Consider the following 15,883-nt stretch of genomic DNA (forward strand, 5'->3'; position numbering starts at 1 on the left):
CAGTTGTTGCACAAAAAGCGTCATATAGTATAAAAAATTAACACAATATACTTATACAATTGCGAAGGACGGCCAACTCGACTTAAACGACGTAAACACCTACCTGTTTTAACTCAGTCGAATAAAACGCACACCACCACTTCCTTAAAAATCCCTTCCGCGTATTAAGGCAGATGCCTCACTGTTTGCCGAACGATTTGAGATATTTGCTGAGGAGACACACTCCAAATAGGACTCTGCTCCTCTTTTGCTCTCTGTGTAACTAAAGGGCGGGACAAATAACTTAAGAAACCTGGACTAAAGATGTTTAGGGTCGGTCTCATTCTTTATCACTTTAATGCATTCAACGCGTTATTTGCCCAGCTCGTTAATTTAAGCTTTACGAGATTTAAGGTTCAGTTACAACTGGAAAGAAAATTGCGACACGGTATGCGTCTGTATATCCACGTGCGCCTGTAGCAACACCTTGAAACAAAGGCAGCAGTCAATGCCTTGCTTCTGTTTAGAGTGTTATTGAAATCGGCCCTGTTGAGTGAAACCAGCGTTCGTTCGGCACCAGCGAGTCCATGCTAACAACAACGTTATTGATAATGTAACAAATTCCGCTTTCTGACATCACGTAGTAACACAAGCTTCTCGGTAACTTTTTACATTCCTTTATTTCATAACACATATGTTATTCTAAATAATGAATGTTAAATTAAATGTTCATTGGTTGCAATTGTTGACTGGGGCGTTTGTACATTCGAGGCACGTTTGGCCAAAAACATGAAAATCCAGTGTGTCATGTTTAAAACCAACTTTAAGGCACGGTTGTGATGTTGCTTTGCACAACATTTGCCGAACAAGCGTCACATAGCAATCGTCACCAACAGTGGGAAACATACCACAGGCTTGAACAACGCGTACCAGTTTGGTTCGAGTTAACCGTACGGTTGAACGTATTTTACCAGCTTAGTTCCCATAGCAGAAACGCAGCACACTCCTCGTGTGTGCAATTGGGCGCAGCGAATGAGGTGGGAGTTCTTTACCACGCTTAGTTGCCTGATCCGGTGTGGGCTGATGTTAGTATATTGCTGATGGATATGGAAAAGTTCGCGCTTTGCCGAAGTTTGTGCTATACAGTTTACATGTTGGACACAAGTCTGTATGACTTTGTAATAAATATTCAAGGGTAGAATTTAAATCGAAGTGGTCATCGGCCTCCCCAAATTGCAGGCTGTGATAGTTTATTAAACGTAGAATCAAACTATTATTTTCATGCAAATATACCAAATCAAGCCACTGTCGGCATTGATGTGAAATATAGCAAAAAGCTTTTTGACAAGGCCGCTTCTTTTAACAAAGATCACAAAACGATTTCTTTGACTCGAATGATTTTGCATTTTTTTTCAACTTCTCCGAACTGACAGCATACAAGCGCGTAAACCAACCTGCATACACACACATACACACTGCATATCAACACAACAGGAAGGTGTACAGGTTGTACAGCGACTGCAACATGCAGACGAAATTCAATTGACCTCAAGACGTGAAACGCCAATTCGTCACATCCTGCCAAGAAAATTGCAACCTTTGCGGCACTTGTGTTCACTGAGTGCGATAGTGCTTTCAAACGCGCCGCGCTACTATTTATTTACCGTACATGATAAACACATTAACTCCGCGCCAGGCCAAAGTGTGAAATATTGTAAACTTGTAGTGAGTGAGGTGTGCAGCACCGATTAGGTTATAATCTTTTTAACAACCAACTTTTGATTAATGTAATCCCGGACTCAGCGTACACCTTGTTGCACGAAGCACCAAATCCTAACGGACGAATGTGTTTTAGACATTATATGCAGCTTCTGGTCAATCCATAATGGACGCGTCAATGCGTATATACCCCATGTTTCAACAAGCCATATATTATAAAAATGTCACTAAATACACCAGTAAGCAAATTGCTGCAAGCAAACAAAGAATAAATCGGCACCAACCCACAATTGCATGCTTAAGGGCACAGCACTCTCTTTCGGAGGGCAACATACCTTATAATTGCCAGTTGCTCAAATGTTTAAACGACCTTTTGCATTGCGTGACCATCTCAAATCACAACACTAAACACAGTTTGTTTCTGAACCTGGCAACCTTACTGCAAACTGAAATACGGCTATTCTGGCAAAACAAACCATTCATTGCTCTCTGTGTCCTATTTCGGCGCTATACACAACATACCTAGTTTTGCATGCTTCTTGTGATTGTATACCTGTTTTGAAGTTTTTTTTTTGTGTACAACAGTCCTGATACCCTTAGTTGTACCAGAAGAATAGATTAATTAAAATAGAAAAACATTCTTATTACATTTTTGTAAGCTGCATACAGATGGCCACTGTTTGGACCCATAAGGTCTCATCAGTGCAGTTTGGTGTAAATCTTTTTCTAGCTAACGAAACTACAATTTATACATGCGAATATAAACCTTTCTAGCTGCAAATGTTCTTTCGTCTGCAAAGAATTACAATGAGTAGCAGAGGCTGACATAGACCAGGCCGTTTTGTAACCCTCGCAACCTGTTTAATGAAAACACAGGGCGCCAGTTGCAATTATTATGCACGCGGGGATAAAAGAGAAAAAGGTTGTGGAATTTGTTTCTCGCGCGTGACAACAAAATGCGCCGTCAGTAGTACATCGTAATCAAAGGCTTCATGGGGACGTTCTCATTTAAGCGGATTGGGTGCTGGGAATTCAAACGGATTAATGAAATTAAAGTTATTGGTTGAGTGGAAATCTGCTGGGGGGTGTTAAGAGTCACGAGGAACAATAAGCATAACACAGCGTTTTGGAAAATATGCTATAATTTCCCGCCTGTGGATTATCACGTGACTTCCCAATTTTAATGAGTTGGCAAAAATCCTATTCCTGATGTTAGTTTGATTTACAGGTTGCATATATCTACTTGCAAATATATATCATGACAGAAATGGAAGTTCTACGCAGTCATGTTTCTTGCAATCGCATGGCTGGCAGGATCACCCCACTGCGCAGGTCCTTACTCAGCGATCACAGCTATCGTATGGGGATCATTACATTTACAAGCTTCCCTTTTTTGGATCAGCCACTTTTTCGAGTTTACCTTAAATTAAGTTTATTGTGGTTTGGAAATTTTTACCATCCGGTTGCTGGAAAACCTGTCCACCATGCGGCTGTGCTCAGAGTACTTGTTCTGTAATAACGGATGACTCAGATACAAGTGACAAACTGGACTATTTTTTCTCTCAAAGATTTTGTTACTTGGCGGTGTCAACATTGAATCGCCAATATATAATCGATATTTGCTCCACATAAGTTTGCTGCCCGTTTAACTAAAATATAATTGTTCCAGTTGAAGCAGATTCGCTTTGAAACGCAGCAAAACTGCCCGCCCAACTGATTTGAAACTGCCAGCCCAACTGCATTTCCATCACACCGGAATTCGAACCCATGATATCCTGACATGGCTTTTTTTACCACACCGGAATTCGAACCCGTGATATCCTGGCCTCGAATCCAGGTCAGGTTTTCTTCTTGGTATATGGGTCGCGCGCTTAACCAATGCTGCCAAATACCCGTCCTACCTTTTTTTTGAAAGTGAAAAAAGGACGCTAAAGCGTAGCCTACATTGGAAGAAAAGGCTAAGTAAGAAGACAAAACAATGGTTAAACATAATGGCGAGAAATCAGCACAAAAAGTCAAGCTACGGGAATGCTTCACGTCAAGCAGCGTAGGACCACTTTCTTTTGTAATAATTCTGTTCAGTTATACAGTATTTCTCACTGGTTATGTTTAATTCAATGGATCTTGTTGTTTGCAACATAATTACAAATTCTGTTGTTGTTGTTGTTGGTTGCCTCTTAGCGTATTTGCATCGATAAATTACAAATCGGGCACATAGAAGAGGCCAGTTTAAAAAATATTTGAACCCAGGATATCCTGGGCACGAATATCGATCAGGTTTTTTATACCTTTTAACATGAAACTGTAGCGCTGAATGCAACAGCGTCACCGCGCGAACCCCGCTCATGTGCTTGTGCGCCGAGAGAGGACACACTAAGGTGAGTTGTGCGATTAGTGCTTGGTCAGGTCAACAACTAGGTTTTTTTACAGAAGGTGGCTACCAAACTCGGATGAAATTTACAACTCAAGATTTAGACGGAGATGAGTGAGTAATTATAACATGAAACATTAGACAAATTGCATGTGTTTCACTACAAAACAAATCAGTGTGTATAGGAAAAGTGTTGTGGGTTTCTCAAAACCAAACAGTTTCTTTTCGTTGATAAAACCGAACGGCAAACAGTTCCAAAAACAAATCATACATAATAATGTCCTGAACAAAAAGGCGTTCCTTTAAACTTCTAGTTCCAAAAAACACGACGTTGTTCACAGCCGACTTAAATGTGATCATATATAAAGTATACTTTATAGTTGGTCAAGCGGCAATTGTGCTGTGAGTTATGGTGGAGCATGGTGGCATCACAATTGTGGAAACGCCTGGTGCAATGGTATATGGTCAAGAACTTCTGATGCTTACTCCATTATGAGTTGGTACGGTTGGAAAAGTTACGGTGGTATCAAAGAGACTCAAATGAAAGTAAAATGCTGATGGCAGAAATTCAAATTGTATCAAAAAAATACGTCGTTAATTACCTTGATAACAATATTTAAATTAGTTTTTGAAAGGAATAAAGATTTTAGTTTTCTAAGGAATAAAGATTTGTATACTGAAAAGCATTTGAATGCACTTCGACATGCAAAACAATATTTTGGCGAAACCGGCATATGATAATGCTATTGACAATTAGCAAAACATTCGAAATTTGTGCGTTTTTGGGAATTGTCTTTGCTTTTATTCTTCTGTTGTCATGATTTCCTTTTTCATCATGTCTTTTTGTGGTGATTATGTCCATTATACCCATTCCAATGTTTATTGCTGATAACCCATAAGCGTAAATAAACACATTAATTAAGCAGACATTCCTGTTGATCTAGGGAGATTGTGGGAGTTAAAGTTCAAAATTTCGAGGCAAATCTCACTGCACTGTTACAGTTTCTTGTTCAAATAGAATGATTGCTATGCAGGCGAAATAGTTTTTTTCAATATATTTAAAGGTGACTGAATTATTGATGAAGTTTTGAAACGTTAAACCAACTCATCGCCTTTATGTTACACGAAATAAACAAAAGGGATAACGAGCTGTGGGGTTGCCAACATCTGGACCATACTTTGTGTTGAGAATACATAGAAATAAAAGTACCTGTAGTTTCCAATTTGGCTCAAACGAAACCAAATTTAACAGCGAAAAGGTTTAAGTTCAGCAACTAAATTTAACATATATATATTTTACATCAAACTCCGAGAAATACTGTTACATAAAGTATATGAACGTACGCCATCAAACCTTTACTTCCCATGTGTCGACCAATGCACCAATTGTTACGCAATAAAGACACTTGAATCGAGTTCCAGAGAGAAAGTACAATAGAAAGGGTACGGGGACATTCTATAGCTGGCACAAGAGCCCATTGTTTTGGTTAAGTGGATCGTGGCTGAACAAATGTTAAAGCGAGCTACGGTAAATGCCAATACACATTCAGTTTTGTGATATTGTTTAACCAGCGGTCCCATAAGCCGCTTACGGCAGTAATAACATTGCATTGAACGGTATCGCTCTGTAAATAATAACTGTATAACTTTGGTATTGTCGCTATGAGAAATAGAGGTTTACAACTTTCAGTCTGGTGTGAAATCGGGCTGAGGCTTGCTGCGGTTGAAATAACTTTTGAATACGCCATGGCAGATTTTAGTAAAATGTAGAAGTAGGCCTAGTACAGAGTATTTTTCGGTTATTGCATCAGTTAGAACGTATATATGTTCAAATGTTTGCACTATAAACATTCTGTATAACTGCAATGAAAACGGTAATTTTTTGTCAAATATTTTTTTCACAAGTTTATACGATCCAAGGCTGATGGCACTTGCAAGAAAAATGAAACACGATTTGCTGAACTTCATGAAACGTGATATTTATTGAAAACAGGGTTGTTGGGACATAAAAATATTTCTTTTTCCGGATAAATTGTCCCTCGGTGTCAAGAATGGACGAAAAGGTAGCGGCGGAACGTCCACAAAAAGGGGTGACGTGGCAGCTTGAGCAGAGATTGAAGATAAAAGCAAGCACAGAAGTTCGCAATCGTGAGAACCTCTCGCGGCGGGACCAGCCGACTTGGTATAACTGCCGAATGCTCAGAGATTCCGGCGATGCTAACTCGAAAGAACATAAACCCCACACAAAACCACGCGTAATGTCCGCTCCAGCAAACTCTTGCACGTCATCAAGAAGCATTGTGACGTCACTGTGGAATGGCGGCGATCCGTCGGGAGTATTGGATGAGCGCTGGGAGCGCGGTCGGGAGCTTTTGCGGAGGAGGGCCAGATTGCAACTGCGAAAAATACTCCCTACGAAATTCGAGAAGTTCGACGCCAGCGATTTGACGCGAAACGCCGAAAAGCTCAAGATAAAAAAATCGAGGTGCACTTCTGCCCCACTGATTTCAACCAGTTACTCTGGTAACGCAACAATTGCCGTAGCGCCAAAAAGCGGGGATCCCTACTTTATAAATGGAGTTACGTCATCGGCGTACAGGCGGCCCAGTGTCCAATTAAACCGCAGGGAGAGCGATGAAATATCGACGGTGGAAAGCATTTCGTCACGTCGTCGCTACAGCGAACCAGTCGTACGTTTCGCCATGGACGAGAGATCTCTGAGCATTCGGCGGCGATCCGACGCCCAGTTTTCGGCTGTCAGTTTTCCTAGAGCTGCGTCTACGTCAGCCCCAGCGACCCTTGCATCAAACGATGTGACAGTGAAATCCAAAGCGACAAAGGAGCGCCCTCCTTACCTTGAACACGACTGGAGGTCGGAGATTCTCTCGCGCTACGCCACCGAACAGCCCTGGGTGCCACGGATCAAGACCACCCGGTACTTTCCCAAGTTCGCGAACCTTCAGGATGTTAATTGCAGAAATCCTTACCTTATTCCCAACGGTCTACTGTACAACGCAACGTAGCAAACTTCCTTTTTTTAAATGATTTTTGTTGTCATTGACGCTAAAAATATAGCTTGAGAACGCGAATAGGCTTCTGCATAGCTTACAGTTCTTCTTTGGTTTTAGGCTACCATATAGACACTAAGACACAGGTCCGGTCCTAATTAGAAACAAATATGGGGCACTTCACCGAACAAACTATTGCTGTAATCTAAATTAAGATGTAGGACGGTTGTTGGTCTACAGGATAAACTGAGGAGCCCCGTTTTAGGCACGAGGGCCGATTTGTTCCAATTGGTTAAATGCATAGGACTAGCCATCATGCATATTGCTCCTTTAACAGTGTTGTTATGTTGCCAAGTGTACACTCTCCGAAAGCAAGCATTTTACTGTTTAAAATTGAATAAAGGTATTACAAATGAATAAAATATTGAAGGGAAATTGTCTCCTATGAACGAACTCGTTTTCTAGACCTATTTACCAAGGTGGTTTCAGTCTATCCAACCAGGTCTGTTTTTATTTTCTACCGGCGAACTTTACGTTCCAATACAAAACATACTGGACCACTGCTTCGCCAATGCAAAAAAAACGCCATCCACCTTCACACAAATTCAACAAGGATAAAAAATATATGTGCCAGACATCAAGCGTTCATGGCAACTGTTGAAAGCTTGTCGTTGACTCGCTTCAAGTTATCTTTCCATTGAAGAAGTCTTGTTGCGAGGATTTGCCACTGCGGGCGGCCAAAAGTGCGTTGACATGCTTGACTGCAAAAAAACATGGAATAAGAACAATGATAACGTACAGTTTGCAATTTGATCTGCAGGCTTGTTACGTAAGTGATCGCATGGTTTTCTGGCAAAGGAAATAGATCACATCTTCTACATGCCAGAACCCCTTTTCCCATTGCATGAATATTTAACAGTTACTGTGTGAGGTTAATTATAGCAGCATTGTGAAATACACAAAACAGATTTGAAAAATATTGTAGTTTCATATATTACCACCAACCACAGTTTTTTACTAATTGTTGCTGGATTTATACAAAAAGCGGTTATTTGAAAAGTTTATTGTTACACTCATTTTTATCCTTGCTTACCTGACAAGAATTTTTCTGTTCACATGATCAATTCTGGCACGTATTAGCTTGCTTTGAATTGCTGGAAAAACAACAAAGTGAATAAAACTATACCCTCAGTTAAGTAGATGTAATGGACAGAAAGACATTGGCCACAAACAATAACTTCCACCATCAATGCTATTTCAACAAAAATACAGAAAATCCCCATCTTTCCCCCAAAATAAAACACTAAGCAAATAGGCTCAAGCAAAGAATTCACCATCAATTATGAACTCTTCAACTTCATTTTCAGATAAATCGAGTTTTTGAACAATCTCATCAAAACTGATTTCACGAGAAGCTCCAACAATATCAACCAAAGTCAAAAGTTGCATCTTGCGGAGATTGCTCTCATGGGACAAATCTAAAAGAAAAAAAGTTGGTTTCATATATATTCTGGCAATAATTATTGGATGTCTTACTGTGGTTTTGAAAGATGGCTGGGTTTGAATCATGAAACTCTTTGTAGTCCTTTAGGTTTCCACTGACAAAAATGTTTAAAAGCTGCAAATTCAACAATGGTCATTTTAAATAACATGCACAAAGTATAATAATTAAAACAGAGATTTTTAAATCAAATTTAACAATTGACAGTAAAATATGCAAACACCAGGCATGTTTAACACACAAAAACGGTTTGACTAACATCATATGTAAGTTCCCCCTCCAGAAACTTGACTGGCTTTAGAGTAAGAAGCTGGTCAAACAAATAAGTGTTTGGATCGGATATGGCTCGAGTGATGCATCTGTAGCAAGAAACTAATCAGTACAGTTCGCTTCCAATAAGATTGAAATGGAGAATACACAAAATATTGTTCCATACAAAAGAAAAAATAATACTTAAGTTGTATATGAGTTTAGAAAGTTAGATGCTGTCAAAGACACTACTTTTTTCGTTCTTTGATTAGAATTCATATGCTGTTATGTCCGGCAGCATTTAAAAATTTTTTTTTTATTCGTTGAAGACACAGACCACATTCCTAAATTGTTTATACTTAATAAGCTATAAGAAACAGTACCAAATCTGTAAGTTTTATGCAATGATAGGTCAAGTAAAAACAAATCAGATGATGTTATTCACACTTTCTGTTATTTGGGTAGAATTCACATGGTTTTTGTATGTCCAACAGCATGATTTAAATTTTTTTGACAAGTTTTAAACAGAGATGACATACAAAGTAATCAACCAGTTTTGTGCCACATTTGTTTAAATAAGGGGTTGTTTAAACACACAACCTACTCTACCTTATTGCATCATCCCGTGCTTGTGCAGCATTATCATCAGTAAACCCTTCAAGCAGTCGTATCATGATTTCGGCAGCTTCATCAGACTTGCCACACTTGAGGTTAGTATCATACAACAACCTGTACACATTCTGACGTCCTTCTTCTCCCACTTTCCAGTACTCCAACCACAAATCCACCTGAACATTAATTTTTGGGTAAACTCTTATCTAGTTATGGGTCTATGTGCTTTCATATATATTGAGTTTGGCTCTGAATTAAGAGCACTTACATACTGTAAAAGAGTTATGCCATACTAAACAACAAAAATTTAAATAAATAATCCATCCAATACATATTAATTGATACTTTAAACTAACTTCTTTAAGGTCTGTTGGCAAAAGATGCATTTTGCCCAAAAGTCCTGCCATTTTAATCCATGTGCAGTATACTTTATACAGGAACGGTGTTTTGATCTGGTATCCATGGAACAGATTGTGTAAACTGAAAAAAAACGTAAAAGTATTGCATTCTGACAGACAATTCAACAAACATTCGGTTGACTAATATATTTTCCATGTGTTTTTTTGTACACCATTTGCACTTCCAAGTGATTAAGTGTCAAAACCAATAGCAGGCCAATATGCTGTAATATTAAACGAATCACAACATACAGTTTCATGCTCAGCAAGTATTTTCCTCCTTCTGAGCCTCCAGCAAGAAGTTGATCACACAACAAATCCACTAGCTCCTTGCCCTCTGTCAAAGGAATGATGAACAGAAGGGACAGAATGCTGTTGACAATCCCCTCAATATCTGCGCACGTTAACACAGAATTAAATGACTGATCAGGGTGAACGAATTGCTGTTAGCATTATGATTAGTATATTTAAGGGACAATTTAAGGGACAATTCTACCTTTTGGGTCAGTATTATTCCAAATTTTTGAAGTTGCATTTATGATCGTCTTTACAGCTTCAAACAAATCATCGGCTGGTGTGTCTTTTAACGCAATATCACGACTTTTGAAATATTGCCGGAGTTCGTCGACCTGAACAATTACAATTAACAACCCGAGTCACGCGGCAGGTCTTCATTATTGCACATAAATTTTATTATTTTATTATATTAATATTAAATTTACCTGGTCTGCTTCGGACAGGTCGATAAAGGCTGGAACATTCATGTTTTTAATCTCTAAAGTACAACAATCTACAGCATAAAAAAGACAATGGGACAAAACTACACACATGTAACTGTACAAGTTTAACGGTGCCTGTAGCAGAACTGCTGGGATGATTACGAAAAATATAATAAAATTTAAAAGTTTGAAGAAAATTTAAACAGAGGTAGTGGGTTTTAGGGCTACGCTTTCCTAATTATATTGATAAATATTTCAAAATTGCAAATGCACCAATGCACATTGAACTTTTGCATCAAATCATAGTATACTCTAAGAGTATACTATGATCAAATTAACAATATGGTTTTTAGCATCATGAAGCGCGGGTTCTGAACACAGCATAAATATTTAAAACATGTTTGTTCCACACCGGGATTCTAACCCAGTGATTTTAAAGTAGAATTAAAATTATGAGTGTGTTTAAATCTGTTATTTTTTTAAAATAATTTCTAACTATATTGTACTGAACCTTGTTTGTAAACCTTTAAAGTAAAGCTTACAAGCGTTTTTTAAGCTTTACTTTCCAAACCTATGTTCACCTATACGTAGCCTATATACAGCTGAATGTTTATTAATTACTAGTTTGGGTTAAAGGTAGTGATGATAACTGTGCTTCTGCAACGTTAAGTAATTTGCAACTTAATCAAGTTTTTATTATGCATATGATTTGCACAACTAAGGAGCACAAGTTTTGTGCAAATGTTTCTTGAATTGTAAGGTATACGTTGCATACATCTGTTCACTCTACTTTTAAAAAGTACTCTACCTTCTTTTGAGTAAGATAAACTATGTTGAAATCACTGTATGTAGCCTACTATATAATTACATTTTAGCCTTATATCTTGTGTCTCAGGCAATTCATTGTGTGAGCTTTAAGTTTGCTAAAAACTGTAAGTATGGAAAGGTGGAATGGGAGGATTGCATTGGTTACTGGTGGCTCAGTTGGTATTGGAAAGGCTATTGTTGAAAAATTGGTTGAACATGGAATGAAGGTAGTTGCTTGTGCAAGAAATATGGATCAACTACAAGAAGTGGCTGCAGAATTCAATAAAAAAGGTCCAGGGGAAATGATTCCATACAAGTGCGATGCCTCCAAAGAGGCAGAAATATTGGAAATGTTTGGATTCATTAAGGAGAAATTTGGAGCACTTCATGCGTGTGTTAACAATGCTGGAATGTCATTCGAAACTTCTTTGTTGAATGGAAAAACAGAGGTACATTGTCTAAGAGAATTGTGTCTCAATTGACTTGAATGTTCGTAGTCTTTTTCGGAACAACCAAACCATTACCAATATGATACATTAAACTAGAAACCTAAAATTTTTGCACAAGTTTGAATGTTTAACAATGACCACGGATAAAAATCATTGTTATAATAGATTTGTATAATACATATAATTTTTATAAAACATAACAATATCTATGTCCATAGATTACAACCAGTACTTTCACACAAAATGTTTCAATAGGATTGGAAGTACATGTTCGACCTCAATGTGATTGGGGTGTGCATTTGTATGAGAGAGGCTGTGAAGCTGATGAAAGAAAGTGGCGTAGATGATGGGCATATTATAAACCTGAGCAGCCTTGCTGGTCGCAAAGTGAGCAACAAACCACTTTACTCGGGCACCAAGTTTGCATTGAATGCACTTACTGAAGGCCTGAGAATGGAACTAAGGGCTGAGAAGTCACACATTCGAGCGACAACCATATCCCCCGGATTTGTAATTACTGATTTTCTGTACAGGTGAACTCCTTGTTATTAGTTGGACTAATGGTGCTTATAAGCATATTATAATGTGTTGATTTAATAAAAACTAAACAACTTGTTTAACTTGACATGTTGAAAGCAAACAACAGAATCAATGTAGTTGGTGTGCATGATTAAGAAACTATTTCTGCAAATACCAATGATAAAAGTTAATCATGCAACGAGGGATGAAAATGCAGACAATGTCACATTTTTATTTTAGTTATTATACATACCTGAAAGTTAAATACCAGAAAACATCAACTACACACTTGTCTTAACAGAATGTACGAAAAAAGGGAAGTGGCTGACAAGTTGTATGCAAGTATGGAGTGTTTGGAATCATCAGATATAGCTGATGCAGTTGTGTATGCCCTTGGTTCCCCTGCACGTGTGGAAGTAAATGATATTTTGATCAGACCAACAGAACAGGCTTTATAACCACACCAATTGAAGCATTCCGTCTTTTGTCTAGATAACAATAAATGTTTTTTTCTGTGCCTGATCCTTTGTCACACAGTGATTGTTGATGTACAATATTTTCTTAAAATTTGATGAATTGTTGAAGTGCACTTAAAACCTGGGAACAAATGAAAATGTATTCATGTTTGTCCAATTTTGAAAAATTCAAGCTCATTTTACCTCAATAAAAACATTGTGTATTGTGCTGAAATGTTTTGGGCATGACATGAAAAAAAAATACAGTTTAACATCACATATATCACTAACATCTACCTAACTCGCAAAAAAACATGTTTGGGTGTTATGGTACTGTACTTGTTTATGATAAAGTCCAATTTATACGTACTGTGCAGGCAGAAGGTTGAGATTAAGTTTTTTTATCTATGTTACATCAACTATGTGTTATATTTCTTTTGTCGGAAAAATTGACTGTGTGGCGGACATTTTTTTTCATTGGGTGTGTAGCATAAAAATTTGTTGTTTGAGTGTGGTTTAACTATATTTAAAGTTCCAAATATGCACATTTTAAGTATTGCAACATTAGTTTCCTGTTTTTTGATGGTTTTTAGCATTGTGAAAGATCTATGCTTGTCTGGGAATTAATAAAAAGTGGTGTGATGTTAGAAGTAAAGATGTTGTGTGTTTAAATTTAAGTGCATATTGTGTGACCTTGGAATTATGTACCAACTGCAAAAAATTCTTGCAGAGTTCAATGGAATCGATGACTTTAAACAAGTCACTAAATGACTATTAAATAATTGTTTGGGTTTTATCAATTGTTTTAGAAAACTTTCATTTAAAACATAGAAAATGGCATAATATACTTTAATACTGTGCTTTACAGAAATAGGAACAATGCTTGAATTCAAAGGAAATGGTATACGAACAATACAAAGTTAATTGATACATAAAGTGTCATTATGTATCACAAAATTAATGTTTACTTATTTCAAACATTTCACTTCAACTTACACATCAGACCATGTGTGCAAATATTTGCATGTGCTTCATGGATGGCTGTTCATGTGTGCAATTGGGTACTGTTTCATTTGCAAAAGCATTTCCTGTGTTATAGCAAACTCTGTATTTTAGGGTAGTACTACACAAAAATGGAGAGATGGGCTGGGAAGGTTGCGTTGGTTACTGGTGGGTCTGTTGGCATTGGAAAGGCCATTGTTAAAAAGCTTGTTCAACATGGGATGAAAGTTGTGACATGTGCAAGAAATACAGAGCAGCTGAACGAGTTTGCAATAGGTCTCAATGAAACAGGGCCTGGTAAATTGTTTCCGAAGAAATGTGACCTTTCTAATGAAAAAGAAATTCTAGATATGTTTGGTTTCATCAAAGAAATGTTTGGAGTACTACACGTTTGCATCAATAATGCTGGATTGTCAAAAAACACTCATATTCTGGATGGAAAAACAGAGGTAAGAAAATCAAGCTTGTGTAATCTTGCACAAAGGCTAGAACAGTAATGGCTCTGTTAGTAATTTTAGATAACTGCACACCAGTTTGTAGTTATCATGACAGGTAAGTACTCAGATTCATAATTCTATATCATTATACTTGCTCATATCTCTGACAGTGGTTGGTTCAACTACAGTGGGAGTTTAAATTATTCCTTGTGTGTTTCAGGACTGGAGACAGGTGTTTGATGTGAACATGCTGGGACTGTCAATATGTGTGAGAGAATCTGTTCAGATAATGAGGGACTGTGGAGTGGATGATGGTCATGTGATTAATCTGGGCAGCGTTGTGAGTCGAGCAGTGGGGGATAAGCCATTTTATGCTGGTACCAAGTTTGCCGTAAGGGCTTTGACTGAAGGTTTACGGTTGGAACTTCGTGCTCTCAAGTCACACATTCGTGCTACACTGATTTGCCCTGGTCTAGTAAAAACGGAATTTGCTTGCAGGTAAGAAAAAAATGTTCTTCCTTTTAAAAATAATTTGCATTGTGGGTTATAATCAATCAGTGCAACCTGATGCAATCTCAAAGCTATACCTTTGCTTGCCTACTAAATTAGAACTATAACAGCAAAGCAATTTAAGCAGTGCTATGACATAGTTCCCTAAAACAAATTTATTACATTTAGGGCATATGGTAGTGAAGTGGGAGACAGAATTTACACCAATAATCCAGTCATGGATGGCACTGATATTGCAGACGCGGTTGTCTATGCTCTTGCTGCCCCAAAGCATGTTGATGTCAATGACATCATCATTATGCCTACTGCACAGAAATCTATCAATTATCCCCGATAAATGGTGTTTCTGTGGTAGCTATACAATATTTTGTATTTTTCTTTTGCATATCAGTGTCGCAAATACTTTGTATTTGTATGTGGGAACAATTTGAGTCAAAATATTACAATCAAGCACATCTTCACAGTAGTGTTTTGTTTTGATGTAATTTCATGGAAGGGAAAATTGAATCCATTAGCTATAAGATAATAAATAATGTTCTGGAAAACAGTTCTACAAAATTAACTGTATGTAGAGCGTTTTTTTATCATCACGAACGTAACGATGGCCAAGGTACTTTAGGAGGCAACTAAGTACGTTAGCAGTATGCCTCCTTGTCCTTGCGGATTTGGAAAAATAAAGGTTCTCCAAAGTTAACCGAAAAGAGAATTAATTAACTTCAGCAATATCGTTTTTTTCACAAAAACACAACTATTTCGTCGAGTAGAAACACAACAATTGAATGTATAAATCACGTTTGTAGCTAAAATACGACCCTCTTTTTGCCTACGGTCATCCTACTGGTCTGGATCAAACCAAGCACGTGTTTACAATTTACATGATTCCTCTAAAAGTGAGTGAAGTAGCGACGAAATTGAAATGTAAGGTAGTGATTAATTTATTCTTTATTAACAGATTGTAGTAAGTTTACAATAAAGCATGTATTTGCACTATTACGTTGACGAAAGCGGAAAACGCATATACACGTTGAAAAAGATCAATCCGCTTGACAATACACCAACTCAGTCCGCACATCCAGCACGATTTTCGCCTGACGACAAATACTCAAGGCAAAGAATACTGTGCAAGCGGCGATTTGGTTTGCTCATTA

The 15,883-nt window shown here is 37.7% G+C and overlaps 4 protein-coding genes across 4 annotated transcripts; 3 read left to right on the top strand and 1 right to left on the bottom strand.

Moving 5' to 3' along the window:
* The first annotated feature begins 5,999 nt into the window (after positions 1–5,999).
* LOC145898455 (uncharacterized) lies at positions 6,000–7,092 on the top strand. Its single transcript, XM_082986908.1, has one exon. It carries the CDS (start codon positions 6,121–6,123, stop codon positions 7,090–7,092), a length of 972 nt encoding a protein of 323 aa, XP_082843034.1. The 5' UTR covers positions 6,000–6,120.
* A 471-nt stretch (positions 7,093–7,563) lies between these two features.
* LOC145898453 (eukaryotic translation initiation factor 3 subunit M-like) lies at positions 7,564–10,671 on the bottom strand. The gene is made up of 10 exons (XM_082986907.1): positions 10,560–10,671; positions 10,334–10,466; positions 10,090–10,231; positions 9,796–9,919; positions 9,437–9,615; positions 8,838–8,937; positions 8,614–8,695; positions 8,412–8,555; positions 8,171–8,231; positions 7,564–7,838 (listed from the first exon to the last, which is right to left on the bottom strand). The coding sequence occupies exons 1-10, from the start codon at positions 10,665–10,667 to the stop codon at positions 7,715–7,717; spliced, it is 1,197 nt and encodes a 398-aa protein (XP_082843033.1). The 5' UTR covers positions 10,668–10,671; the 3' UTR covers positions 7,564–7,714.
* A 784-nt stretch (positions 10,672–11,455) lies between these two features.
* On the top strand, positions 11,456–13,355 carry LOC145898775 (dehydrogenase/reductase SDR family member 11-like). The gene is made up of 3 exons (XM_082987382.1): positions 11,456–11,812; positions 12,068–12,345; positions 12,633–13,355. Exons 1-3 carry the CDS (start codon positions 11,495–11,497, stop codon positions 12,787–12,789), a joined length of 753 nt encoding a protein of 250 aa, XP_082843508.1. The 5' UTR covers positions 11,456–11,494; the 3' UTR covers positions 12,790–13,355.
* A 518-nt stretch (positions 13,356–13,873) lies between these two features.
* Positions 13,874–15,105, top strand: LOC145898810 (dehydrogenase/reductase SDR family member 11-like). The gene is made up of 3 exons (XM_082987436.1): positions 13,874–14,237; positions 14,446–14,723; positions 14,904–15,105. Exons 1-3 carry the CDS (start codon positions 13,920–13,922, stop codon positions 15,070–15,072), a joined length of 765 nt encoding a protein of 254 aa, XP_082843562.1. The 5' UTR covers positions 13,874–13,919; the 3' UTR covers positions 15,073–15,105.
* The last annotated feature ends 778 nt before the right edge of the window (positions 15,106–15,883 follow it).

This window comes from Ascidia mentula, chromosome 4, assembly GCF_947561715.1.
Source record: "Ascidia mentula chromosome 4, kaAscMent1.1, whole genome shotgun sequence".
Lineage (NCBI taxonomy): Eukaryota > Metazoa > Chordata > Ascidiacea > Phlebobranchia > Ascidiidae > Ascidia > Ascidia mentula.